Genomic DNA, 14,542 nt, shown 5'->3' on the forward strand with positions numbered 1-14,542 from the left:
GGTCCATAGGGAAAGAGATGAATACTAGTAGTAATTCAAAATTTTAAAAATTAGCCTAATGAATTACTTGAAGTGTGTGAACACAAAAACAAAAGAAAACTAGAAAATACGGGAAAATCACATGAGATAATTCAAGGAAGAAAATGATGTTCGAACATAGCATCCATCTAAGGTTATGAAGTATAGGACAATGGTTGTCTAAGTATGCAATCCTATTTGAACCAAAAGGTTTCTAGAAGCATACAAAACCCCTATTTCTCAGCGAAATGTAATTGAATCTGTGCAGAGCTGATACAGACATCCACACAATCGCATAAACACTCTATGAAACCTTATTATGGACTAATAACAATCTCTTAAGTAGACAGTCTCCCCCTAAAAAGAGATTGCCCATAATCCGAATACATAATAGAAATGCGATTTCTCCTAAAATCTACTCCACATGATTGCAAAGAGAACGAAAATTATCATCAACCCACTCGGAAGGATTGTGGGAGACAAAATCTCATAAAAACCCTAACTAGAGGGCACCTATTATCCTCTCGAATTGCAGTAAAACCATGCTAGGTGGAAATTTCTTCTCGTTACGTAACAATACAAGATATAAGATCTAGGGCTTTCGCCTTGTTAGTTATCAAGCATCCATTCACACAATTAGACTCAAATAGATATTATTGCAAAGGTTAAATCAAGTAAAGCATAAGAGATCCAACAACCAAAGTCAAAAAATATAAACCCTAGAGTTCAACTATGCCCAAACACCTACAAATTAGCCTCTAATGGAGGGCAAGCATTCAAGATACAAAAAATAAATATAAACATAGGATCCATGAAAACTGCCTTGTCAATCCCTAGGATGGAGAGTCACCGAGGCAGACTCCACGAGCGCCGCCAAGATGAGCTTAACGGCTATGATCTCCAATCCCCTTGAATGCTGGGCCAAATCCTTTTCCAGATCTTGCCTAAGGTGCTGGAGATTCAGTTCTTTTCTTCCTCAATCTCACCTCCAAAAATCGCCCCCAAAAATAGAGAGATAGAATAGATGATGCTCTAAAAATCATCTTAAGTTCTATTTATACCCGACTGCTTATGGGCTGCTTACGGGCGTAAGGGCTAGGCCGTAAGTGAGCTGGAGAAGAAAGTCTCGAGCCTTACTGGAACGCTTACAGTCGTAAGCATCATCCGTAAGGTCTTTTGAATATGTTACGGTCCAGCTTACGGTAATAAGCGCTAGACTATAAACTTCGTTGTGTGCTTCTTGCGACTGCCCTTACAGGCGTGCACTGTGGTCGTAAGATCTTTTGGATAGTCCTTATGGACATCCTTACGGGCGTAAGCCTTACCCGTAAGGTCCTCTGAATTAACTCTAAATCCTCCTTATGGTTATAAGCATACCCGCAAGGTCTTTTAGACTATATTTACAGCCGTAAGGCAGACCGTAAGCTGCCCGTAAGCCACCCAATTTGCCTTGTCCTTATTTTAATAATGCCGAGAGAGCTCCAACTTCATCGTTTTTGGTCTAAATTGCTTCTTTTGGATCTTCCTCGCCTTTAAGCACTGCCCTAAGCCTGTTAATGCAAAACATACGATATTTAGCATCGAATTCCACATTATGATTCTAATGTATGCCGAATAAGTGTACAAATAGATATGAAATACATGAACAATATACATTCATCAGTCCCTAGAAACCCTAAAATTTCAAAGAGATCCTAAAATTTTATAGAAATGAGGGAGCAAAAAATAAGAAGAGAGAAAAATAGGAAGGAAAAGATGAGGAAATGGAGAGAGAGTGAGAGAAGCAGACTATAAAGATGAGAAAGGTTATCGACAGAGGAAGAGAAGGAGGTACAAGGTCGGGACTTGAGCGTCGTGGAATGTAGAATACATGATTGTGATTTTTAATCTTTATCAAGGTTAATCTAGTCTTTTAGTTGTGTTGTACCACGATTAATTTTTAGTACCAAGGTTTAGGTGGTACAAAAATTTTGCCTACTTGTACTGTACTCTGACTTTGTCTTGTGCTGCACTCTCAAATTTTTTACAAACCAAAGGAGGAACAAGAGAAGTTGTGATGTCTTGTACCTCAAAATTTTGCGTATCAAACAAACCCAAAGACTCTCTGTGATGTACAATGTAAAGGAGCTCTCATTAAGAGTCTCACCATTACCTTTGGACGCTTACAAAAGGGTCTCATGCCTCATGTCAAAGACCAAGACTCCCTGTGAGGTATTATACAGGGGAGCTCTCATTTGACTGACTCACTGCTACCTCTTAACGATCACAAAAGGGTCTCAAGACCTCATGTTGAAGACAAAACATACTCCCTATGAGGTACAATGCAATGCAGGAGAGCTTTCACCACTGTCTCTTGATGCTCACAGAAGGGTTTTAAGACTCATGTTAAAGATTAAGACTACTTGTGAGGTATAACATAAGGGTGCTCTCATTTGAGTGTCTCACCACTATCTATTGATACTCACAGAAGGGTCTCAAGAGTCATGTTGAAAACAAATACTTCCTATGGGATACAATGTAGGGAAGCTCTTGTTTGAAAATCTCACCACTGCCTCTTGATGCTCACAAAAGGGTCTTAAGACTTAGGATGAAGATAAAAACTCCTTGTGAGGTTGTGCAGGGAAACTTTCAATGAGAGGCTCATTGCTGCCACTTGATGCACGTAAAAGGGTCTCGAGTTTTATATTAAAGACTAATACTCCTTGTGAGGTACAATGTAGAGGATCTCTCATTGAGAGCCCCACTACTACCTCTTGATGCTCACAAAATGATAAATCGAGACCTCTATATTTTAAGGCATAATACATGGCGACAGTTCTTTAAGAGTATCACCATTGAATCTAAACACTCATGAAAAAGTTAAAGCTTAAGGAGATTGTTAGAGCTGAGGCTTCACACTTGGCATCATTTTACATGTGTTGATGATGATGTGGCAATTGAAGATGATGTGGCAAAAAGTGATGACGTGGCATGGTGACATAGTAACCAAGATGAAGTGGCAAAGAGTGATGACAAGGCTTGATGATGTGGCAGCTTGAAAGAGATATGTTGGTCAAATATATTTTGAGAAGATGTCTCTTGGGGAGCAAGTAAACAATGACCATATGAAGGTAAATCTAAATCAAGGCACACTTTATATTTGCTAAGAAAATCTAACTTGAGTTGCAACTACTTGGAGGATAAGATATTTTAAAGAACCCAAATTTGGTGTGCCTCCATATGAAAACACAATAAATATTTAGCGCAACCACTTAAAGCTCAGGTTAGAGTAAAAATTTTACTATGGATGGAGTTATTTAAAACAACTACTTGGAGGCCAAGATCTCATGACTTAAGCTCAGTTTGGTAACAAAGCTATATGGAGGCACAAATCATGAAAGGAAGATCTAAGTACCCAACATGGGCCAAGGCTAAATGAAGATTGAAGGTATTTATAAGCAGAATTTTTTTAATATGAAACTATTCATGGCTAGGATTAGAGACAACTTCATGAAGAACCAAACTTGGATAAATAAAAATCAAGTTTGGGAGCTAAAAAATTTAAGATCAAACTTGGACGAATAAATATCAAGTTTGGAAATTTGTGAAAACTAAACTTGGATGACTTGAAGATCAAGTTATTAAAAGATTTGAAGACTATTTGAAGATCATTTAAAGACTACCTTAATTTGGTGTGATGGATACATGCCATATGCGGTGTGACCCTTGTGAGGGTATTGGTAATAGGACTTGAGATGGTAAGTTAGTTACCAAGATCGAAAAGATTTAAATACATCGACTCAAACTTGGATACAATTATGAGGGTTGGAGGCATCTGTAGGTCGTGTTGTAACAAAAGCTAGCTAGAACTTAGTTAAGGTTACTAGTCAGGCCGTGTTGTAAGCTCAGATATAACAAGAGTAGCAAGCGTATAAGTTTGGAATATGACCAAATTAGGAGCCTTGGATATTCTAAAAAAAATGATGTGCTATATTTGAGACTTGGAGACGTCTATATAAGAGGCCTTATTTTGAAGTTTAGGATGAGCCACTCGATTCTTGTATACCTTTGTGAGAATGAGTGACAATGTTATGCTCATGTTTATTCCCCTCATTTAGTGGATTTTATCTCTACATATGATTCTTCATGCATATGTAAGTGTTGTACCCAACTAGGTCACCAATTTCATGAGTCTCCTGTTTTTGGTTTGTGGTGTGTGATTATGGTTTACCATTAGCACCTGGCACCTCCCCCGAAAGAGATAATGCTAAGACCTCTCAAGTGGTAAAGCAAATTCTCTCAAGCAACAAGAAGGAAAATTACCCTTAACTAGCCCAAAGAAAAGGCTCTCCAAATAAGAGAGAGAGAGAGAGAGAGAGAGAGAGAGAGAGCTCTATAAATGACAATAAAGAATGCTTTAAGAGAGGAGATAAAGAAAAGAAGACATCCCTCTAGCTCTAATAAGAAAAAGGCTTCATAAGTATAAGATGCCGAAGTCTCCAAACATTAAAATCAAGGGAAATCAATTTTGTAATTCACAAACATAATAACTTGAGATCTACAAAAAATTTTAAAAGAAAATAAGTCAAAGAAGTCAAGTTATTGATCTGATCATGTAAGAGGTCATGACCTGATGATATGCAAGTCAAGGCTCAAAGGCATGGAAGAGTTAAGACTTGAAAAACTCAAATGAATTGACAAATAGACTCTAGAGACTCAAAGAAATCAAGAAGTTATAGACTTACATGAGTTTCACAAATCGGAGATTTTTAGGACTTCACTAGCATAAAACACTAAAATCCTCAAACATCAAAATTAAAGGGATCAAGTTGTGACTCACAAATATAAGGTGATCACACCTTGAGACCTAATTAACGCTCAAAATGCGAAGTAAAAATTTGAAGATGATCGAAGTGAACAAAGTCAAAAGAGACATTCAAGCATATTTTTCAGCAAAAAATGAAAGAAACCAAAGTATCATGATCCCTATTCACACAATCGAATAGGCTCATATCATATGAAGATAGAGGAAAATTAGGAAAATGTCGTTGGAGAACTAGAATTATTAGTTTTTGGTGCTTTCAATCAAATCCATGTGCTTATGTTATTTTAAAATCAATAAAATTGATTTTATATTTGTCAATTTCTCATTCACATTTGTTCTTAATCGGAGACATTCATGACATTGTTTAAAGTAATTTAAAGTAGGGGATTGCCACTAATAGAAGTTATAAACTCACAATCACCAAAAATATGAAATAATTAAAATTTTGATTTATAATCCATTTAGTTTTGGTCAGTGAACCGTATTAAAAGTTGGGTGAGAATTAAAGACCCCACAATTCTCTAATTTTTAAATTAATTGATATATATATATATATATATATATATATATATATATTTAAAAAAATTATTAACTCATGTGGAATTTCTATTTATATATGCATCGCTCATAGAATATTGGTTGAATTAGGTCTTCATAATTTTTTTATAAAAAAATGTTTACAATCAAATAAAATTTAGGCAAAAAATGGTAACATTTTTAAAAATTTATTATTTGGATTAAAAAAATGTAAAGTATACATATTTCATCTGAAAACACTTTTATTGTACTAGTTGAATAACAAAATATTCCACTACAAAATGCTTTAGTTATATAAGAACTTCAAAATGTCTACAAAAACACTAAAGCTAACCAAAATCTAGGTTAGATAAAAATAAATGCATGAATAAATATATAAACTAATATTATTTTGCATAAAAATGTTTGGAACCTTTCAAACATTTATGACATTCACTTATTAGTGATAAAAACAAATCTGTGGTTTTACAGATTTTATAATCTAGTTAAGTTATACAACAAAGAACTTTATTGTGAAATAGTTAAAAATAAATAAATAAACTAGTTGATTACGTATTATTTAAAGTTAAATCAATAAATTTAATAATTAAACATATTAATAATTAATTTTTAAAAACTATCATTAATTAAAATATATGTTTTTAAAGTTAATATTTGGATTTAAAGTTAAAATTAATTGTTTTACCAATTCCATCTAAAATAAATTCAGATATCCAAAGCCTCAACCTCAATTTTTAACTTATCATCATATTCTGAGGACAAATTTTAAAAAATTAATCTATGTTCCACCTTGAACAAAAGCAAATTTAAAATATAAGCTAAACCATCAATAAATAAAAGAAAACAATCATTATTAAAATATAAGAAATTTATGTAATACCACCAAAATTTATAAATAGAGAATAATGAACCTTTAAGCATTGCGTTGGAAAAGAGTTAAACTATTAACCTACCAATTTGAGAATGAAATAAACTATCACTCTTTTATTATAAACTATCACTCTTTTATTATAAAGTATGATACAGTACTTTATTATGTATACATTAAAGTAAAAAATTGAAAGAAAAAAAAATCTCCTATGAACACATTAGACTCAAGTAAAGGTTCAAGCACAATAAAGGGTTGGTAATATGTGAATATCCTCTGAAAAGTACCATTTTCAAACACAACTTTATTTTAAATTTTCGAACCCAAATCTGTTTATAATTATTAATTTCTACCTAAATTTCCAAACCTTTCCAAACCATTTAGTATTTAAATAAAAACATAATATTGATTTATTTCAAATAATCATAGTTAGAGGAGTAATTTATAACCTTAGCCAATTTTAATATATTTATCTTCAAACATTCTTTAAACAATAACTAAACAAAATTTCTTACATAAACAAAAAAAAAATATCATAGATTACAAAATATTTGTGAATATAAAAAAAATTATACCATCAAATGTATCATAAAAATAATAATTTAAATTATTAAATAAAACAACATGAATTTCTAAAACTTTGCAAACCATGATCACCAAATAAATCATCAAAATGTTACTGCATATGTTTATGAAAAATTTAGAAACTTAAAAATTTCTAAAATGATAAAGTTCTCAACCCTTACCCCTTAACCCTAAAAAACGAGAAATATTTATGATGAATATAAAGAAATCTTTACAAGGTTTGAATTTTTAAATGATAATATAAAAATTGTTAAAGTAAAAATAGCAAAGACTATCAAATAATAATAAAAATTAATTAAATATTCAATATATGTTATACCAAACAATTGTTCTAGTATTTTATTTGACAAATAGGCACAGAAATATGCACGGACGTGGAGTTAATACTAAAATATTTTTAGAAACAAACATCTTAGGTAAAAGATTCAGTGTCTATAGACCAACATCCTATTAGCATAATTATTCTCATATTAATCATTATAAACAACCAAAATTGTATTTTTATTTTATTTTTTAAATATAAACAGATTAAACTATCTCACAAAGTGGGATTATTTTTTGAGTATCAGATATTGCTGCAATGAATTTAACATAGGCTTATTTACAATAAATAGGTGTTAAATCACAATAAACATAAAACTTAATTAAAAAAATAAATTAAATAAAAATTAATATAATAAGAAATGGAGTTTTGCCCATTATACTCATAAACGTTTCTTAAAACTATAAGCAACTTATTGCACATGACATTCATGTTCCTGATACAACCTCATAGGCACAAGCAACATTATTAATCAAGTGTCTGTTTTTTTACTATCTGATATGATATATCTAATATGCAAAACACCCAATATAATATTTTGTTTATATCTCCAAAACTTTTGGAAAGCACATAAACTAAAACAAAACATGAACCATGAACTCTAACCAATCCAAATCACTTGTACCAATTATTGAGACACATTATTATTATTAACTAATTGAATTTATTTTGATGTAACTTATGACCATCAACCTCCCAAATAGTCAAATTTGCTTTTTCAAATTTGCTTTTTCTTTTTCTCTTACCTTTTCTTTTCAAGTGTTTGAGGTTCCTCTCACGCCATTAAGGATATGTTTAGTCAAATAAACAAGTAGCCTTCATCCATTGGGCACCACTAAAAAGGTTTTTATTAATCCTTTTTGGTGCCCTACTCCACATGCTACTTCAGCCTTTGTAAATATCATCTTCTTTGCCACTTGAAATAAAGGATTATCATTTGAGGAGTAAGTTTTTTGCACCTTTACAGTCTAATATCAAAAAGTGTTGTTTAGTAAAATTTTACTTATAATGATTCAATAGATTTAAATTTATTTAATTTTTCGGCTTTTGATTAAACAACATAAAAAATAAAAAAATAATAAAAATAATAAAAAAACTCATGTAGCTGATTCAAATAATTGAGATTAATGACTTGTTGTTATTAATGTTATTATATTTTTATACTAAAAATTCCTATAATTTTTTTCATAAAACACAACTAAAAACCCTTAAAATTTATGCCTATGATAAATAATTTTTATTTTAGTTTCAAATATACTCTTCACTTCCATTATTTCTTTCTCCCTCATCTGTTCACTATCATTTCCAGCACTAATTCATTTTCATGGATCTGAAAATGACATGCTCTAAAAAAATAATAAAACAATAAATAGTTAAAAAAAAATGTAAATGCAGGGCAGTCAGGCAGGCCAATCTTAAGTAAAAATTCGCCCTTAAACAAAATTATAACAATTTTAAATTATTTTTATTAAATAGTAAATTACGTACATTAAAAAAATAAGAAGGCTAAGAATAGCCCAAAGGGCCTTAGACATGACGTGTTTTAAGGACAGCACTGTATTTTATAATAAAATCAGATAAATCACTTTCATAAACTTATTTTATTTTATTTTAAACAAAACAATAGGCTTTGAGATAGACAAACATATAAAAGAGATGCATTAATTATAAAAACTTAACTATTTTAAAGATATTTATCATATATGATAGATTAATATGTGAGACAATGAAAGCTTATCAAATACATCCAAAATAATATATCAAGGACCATAACACGATAATGTTAAATTGCTAATAGTATGCAACTATGAAGTGGTGAAAAATATTACTCCTCTCACAAAAACCCACACTATGACACAATAAACAATGAAAGAACAGTTTTATGCAGCATTAGAAACCCAACACTACTACAATAGTACGCTAGGGTGGAGTTCTGCCCGACGACTGCCCATGCACAATCTAATTGTCTAATCACTCACTCTAACCAAATGTCAGCTTTTAAATTTTATGAGAGTTTAATTGTGTTTTTTTATTACTAATAAACCTCATCACAACACATCCTTTGAACCGACTGGAGTTTATTAACTACTGGAGTCTGTCAAAATGCCTACGGCGAATTCCTCTGGGGAACCCCCTGGTGAACCCCCCACCCCCCCTCCTCCTTCATGGGCAGCCATTGTTGGCGCTACTCCTAAGCGCTCCGCGCTGACGGGCCCCTCTGGATGAGGTGACACTTAATAAACTCAAAGCTTCAATTTCTGATTCTGTAAGGGTGGATGCTGAGATGAGACAACGGGCTCATAAGAGATTTCATCTGGCGTTGTATGGCAAACTGTTTGGTAAATCACCTCCGTTTGAGACTGTTAAAGCCATTCTTCTGGGTTTGTGGAAATCGTATGGAGTCATACACATCTCCGACATGCCAAATGGGTACCTGCTTATCCGCTGTGAAACTGATTCTACTAAACAACAGCTGCTCTTTGGTGGTCCATGGATGGTGAACGGACTTACTTTGCAATTGGTTCCTTGGCAACCATACTTTGAGCCAGCGCATACCAAGTTAACTAGGTCGATGGTTTGGTTACAGCTTCACAACCTTCCGATCGAGCTATGGGATGGGGAGTCCTTAGAGATAATCACGAAACCGATTGGGAAGCTCATTAAGATCGATGAATTTACTTTGTCCTTGTTAAGAGCTAGATATGCAAGAATGTGCGTTGAGCTGGATCTTGGTCGTCCTTTGCGAAGAGGCTTTTGGGTGGAAGATGGTGATACAAGAGTATTTGTCGTCATCCTTTACGAACGATTACCTATCTTTTAGCTACTTGTGTGGGATGGTTGGCCACGGGAGTTCTGGTTGCAGCCGCCGACCTGCAGGTTCACAGGAGGACCAGATGATGGAGGAGGTCACTAAGGCCGGCCAGCCTCCAAATAGTTCTGTGTCATATCCAGTGAGTTCTCAGGTGAGGCTGGTAGCAGCTCAGCCCTCGGAGGTCATGGATAACAATGAGCGAATGCCAGAATCTGTTGAGGCGGAGTTCGGGTCATGGATGCTTGCTACTCGCAGGAGATTCAGAGGGAGAGGCCGCGGCGGGGCGGGTTTCTCGACAGCACGTAGCTCGCACATGAGACATGGGGGAAGGGACGAGACGATCACTGCTGTCCGTTCATCTCGTGACGATTGTCAGGGTGATGGCTTTGATGATCGACACGTGGATGGCAATGGAAGATCGTTTGGAATTCGTGGTGGGCATGGGGGCTAGTAGTGGTCGTGGTCGCCTATCTCCTAGGGGAAGTGACCATGCACTGGCGTCTTCTCTTCCCAAGGAGAACTTACCAGTCCTTGAGCCCACTGCTCCCCACCTTTTTGACTATGTGTAAACTGAACCAGCTTCCAAGGTCATAGTGTCGGGTGTTGTCCTTCTTGATAACTCTGTTTCGCAGGTTTTCGAGGAGCCGCAACAGCTGGATTCCTTTAGTTCTCAAGGTGCACTAAAGAGAGATAAGAAAGACAAAGGCATAGTTATTGAGGCCTCAGGATCCGTAGCGGGACAACTGCTTGCCAACGTTCCTATGTGGAAAAAAGGCAAAGATCGTGGTTCTCCCCAGCAAACTGTAGATGAAGACCCTTCTCCTACTCTTCTCTTGGGAGGCAACATCTCGGATGCCAAGGAAGTTGGTGATGGGGAGATGCACCAGCGTGCTGTTACTGATTTGGAAAACCTACTTGCGGAGGAAGAGGATGACTCTGGGTCTTCTGTGGACTCAATGTCTGAGTCTGAGGATTCAGATGGAGATATGGATATGACCGACGAAGTGGAGGATTCTACCACCTTGAGCAAATTTCAAGAAGGGCTTAGAAAAGAAGTGTTGGCCCGGAAAGGATGTACTTTGTTAATGTCTTCTCAGAAGAAAGGCAGAATTGGGGAGAGTGATGATGGAGATCCTATCCTGATCTCCAGATCTCACTCACCCACAGCTTAAGTTTTATTTGTTTTATTTTGTCATGGTTTCAACCTGCTTTTACTTGATTGATCATTCTGACACTTTTTTGTTCATGATGATAGGAAATCTAAACATTATGGGGTGGAATTATAGGGGCTCTATGGGCAAAGACAAGTTGTTCTGTATTCGTAGACTTATGAGAGATAATCGTGTGGATATCTTTGCGTTGGTGGAGACCAGAGTGAATACTGAGCGTGTTTTCCGGTTGTGCACTCCTTTTGTGAAGAAATGGAACTGGGTTGCCATTGCTTCTGATGGTTATTCAAGGGGGATCATTATCTTATGGCTTAAACACTTAGGCAGAATTTCTCCAGTGGCTCATTCCCGCCGAGCCCTTCATTTAATTTTCTCTTCTTCTGCTGATCATCAGTGGATCATTTCGATGGTCTACAATTCCCAACAGCCCAAACTGCAAAGGAACCTTTGGAAGGAGCTGTCGATGATCCCTAAACTTAATTTGCCATGGATTGTGCTGGGGGATTTCAATGTGATCACGTCGTCTGCAGATCATAAGGGAAGTAGCTTCCATTATTATGCTAGAAAAGCTTATTTTTTTCTCCAAATTCATTACTGATAATGCTCTTTTTGATGTTAATTTTTCAGGCTCTTCTTTTTCTTGGTGCAATGGGCAACGAGGGCTTGCGCGTCGTTGGGCACGGCTGGATAGATGCTTGGTTAACAGCATTTGGTTTGAGTGTTCTAACTCTATTCATCTCAATTATCTCCCTAGAATTCTCTCTGATCACTCTCCTATGCTTATTTCCATTATTAAAGCTAAATTTCCTTCCCGTAAGATTTTTCGTTTTGAGAACTATTGGTTGGAGCATGCTAGTTATAATTTTGAAATTAAAAAAGCCTTGTCTTTTAATGCCCACTCTAACCCGATGCATGCATTTTATCATGTTTTAGCCCGGGTTAGAAGAGGTATTGGTACTATTAGACAACAGGGTTTGGGTGCTCTTGATAAGGAAATTAGGAATATTGAAGGTCAACTCCAGGCTCTAGAGGTCGATGATATGTTAGGTTCTTATGTTGATTTGGATTCTTTCGAGGAGCTATCAGAACAGATATAGAGCCTTGTTGAGACAGAATCACAGTCGTTGGGCCCAGAAATCTAGATTGAATTGGATTATGGGTGGGGATATGAACTCTTCTTTCTTTATTAGAAGTGTTAGAGTTCGTAGACATCATAATTCCATTTCTACTATAATTGATAAGAATGGCAGGGTGTGTTAATGATTCTCTCCAAATCAATAATGTTCTTGTGGATCATTTTTCTAATCTTTGGAATAATCCTGAGATCCAGTCCCTTGAGTGGTACCTGGATGCCTTGCCTTCTAATTTACCCACTCTTAACAATGATCAGCAAGCCTTTCTTTCTAGGCATGTCTCCAAAGATGAGATTTATAAGACTTTGCTTGCTCTTTCGGAAGGAAAATCTCCTGGTCCTGATGGTTTCAATGTTGAATTCTATAAAATTTTTTGGAATGATATTGAAGGTCATTTAGTGCCTGCCATCTCTTATTTTTTTTTTATAAGGCTATGATGCCTAGAGCCTGGGGTAGAACCTTTATTACGCTAATTCCCAAGACTGAGCACCCCAAATTTGCCTCTGATTTTCGTCCTATTTCTTTATGTTATGTGGGCTTATAAGATTATTACTAAGATTCTTGCTAATCATCTTAAGAATGTGATTGCTTGTCTTGTTGGCTCCGAGCAATGTGGTTTTGTGGCTGGTCATTCTCCTGTTGATAACATAGTTGCAGTCCAAGAAATAATTCATTCTATTAATCAAGAGAGGGCCTTCCCCCTAGGATGATGGTCAAAGTTGACATTGAAAAGGCTTATGACACTCTCAACTAGAACACTATTTTGGCTACCCTTATTAAAATGAATTTTCCTAGCAACTGGGTCTCTTACGTTAGAACTTGTCTTCATGCCATTTCCTTTTCAATTCTTATTAATGGGAACTCTTCTAATTGGTTTCAACCCTCGAGGGGCGTTAGACAAGGTGATCATCTCTCCCCTTACATTTTTATTCTTGTAGCTTAGAACCTTACTGCTATCCTTAATCGAGCTATGCCCATTGGTCTCATCCCTGGTTTTTCAATGCATTTTGAATCATAATTTGAATCATCTTATGTATGCTGATGATCTCATCTTAATTTCTACAGCTTCTAGGAAATCGGCTAGGAATATTAGTTTACGCCTAAATATCTATGCTCACATCTCTGGCCAATTTCCTAACCAAACCAAATCTGAAATTTATGTTCCGAGTTGGTTCAATCATCAGGTCTCCTCCAGAATCAGTGGCATCTTAAATTTTAAAATCGGTAAAACTCCTTTTACCTATTTAGGGGTTCTTATCTCCCCTAAGAAACTTGTTATTGCCCATTTCGATTCTATGATTAACCGCATCAATAAATCTATTGTTGTGTGGCGTAAAGCTAATCTTTCCAAAGCAGGCAAATCTATCCTCATTAACAGTATTCTGATGGTTGTTCCTATCTATTATTTGTCGGTTTATCCTATTCCGGAGACTGTTCTTTTTAAGTTTTCCAAACTTGCTAGGAAATTCTTGTGGGCTAATCATGAGCAAGATAGTGGTATGTCTGTGGTGAACTGGGACATCATTACCGCTAGTAAATCTGAGGGGGGTTTAGGCATTAGAAATCTGATCAAGGTTAAGCACTCTCTTATGGCTAAGAATCTTTTTAATTTCCTGAATAAGCACAATTCTTTTTGGGTGGACATTTTGTATATGAAATATGGTGATCACAATTTCTGGAGCAGGACTGCTCCGTCTAATTGTTCGGCCTTTTTTCAAGGGGGTTATGTACTAATGCTAATGTCACTAAGCCCTTTTTGTGGATTAATTGTCTTAACCCTTCACGCACTTCTTTTCTTTATCACCCTTGGATGTTTGATATCCCCATTGCGTATAAACCAGTTTTCCTTAATATGGATATTGCTGTGATTGATATTCAATTAGAGGATTTGATTGTCAATACTTCGTGGAATCTTGATGCTCTTAATCAGTTTTTTGGTCTTAACTGGAATTCAGATATAATTGCTCTTGGGAAAATTAGTTTAGAGGAGGGCAACCATTGGGTGTGGCTTAAATCAAGGGGTATCAACCTTGCTTCCAATGTCTACTCCTTTTTAAATAACAAGAACTCGGAGCGGTTGGATTGGAATGGTTGGTCCAATATTTGGAAACTTCGGGTGGCTCTTAAAGTTAAAACGTTTATCTGGTTGCTGAATCATGGTAAGCTCAAAACTTATGAGTTCTTATATAAAATGAATCTTGGTCCTCCTGATCCCTGCATTTTCTGTGGTTTGGTTTTAGAATCTGCGGATCATTTATTTAAACTTTGCCACTTTAGTATCAAGATCTGGAATC

At 35.3% G+C, this 14,542-nt stretch overlaps 1 protein-coding gene across 1 annotated transcript; it reads left to right on the forward strand.

The window, feature by feature from the left end:
- The first annotated feature begins 12,358 nt into the window (after positions 1-12,358).
- LOC120270234 lies at positions 12,359-13,947 on the forward strand. Its single transcript, XM_039277258.1, has 3 exons — positions 12,359-12,638; positions 13,314-13,822; positions 13,933-13,947. The coding sequence occupies exons 1-3, from the start codon at positions 12,359-12,361 to the stop codon at positions 13,945-13,947; spliced, it is 804 nt and encodes a 267-aa protein (XP_039133192.1).
- The last annotated feature ends 595 nt before the right edge of the window (positions 13,948-14,542 follow it).

Source organism: Dioscorea cayenensis, chromosome 10 (assembly GCF_009730915.1).
Source record: "Dioscorea cayenensis subsp. rotundata cultivar TDr96_F1 chromosome 10, TDr96_F1_v2_PseudoChromosome.rev07_lg8_w22 25.fasta, whole genome shotgun sequence".
Lineage (NCBI taxonomy): Eukaryota > Viridiplantae > Streptophyta > Magnoliopsida > Dioscoreales > Dioscoreaceae > Dioscorea > Dioscorea cayenensis.

Coding starts and splice junctions, on each gene's coding strand:
- LOC120270234 (XM_039277258.1), top strand. CDS start 12,359: ATGGCAGGGTGTGTTAATGATTCTCTCCAAATCAATAATGTTCTTGTG. Junction 12,639..13,313: donor TTTTTGGAATGATATTGAAG/GTCATTTAGTGC, acceptor TAATTTCTACAG/CTTCTAGGAAATCGGCTAGG.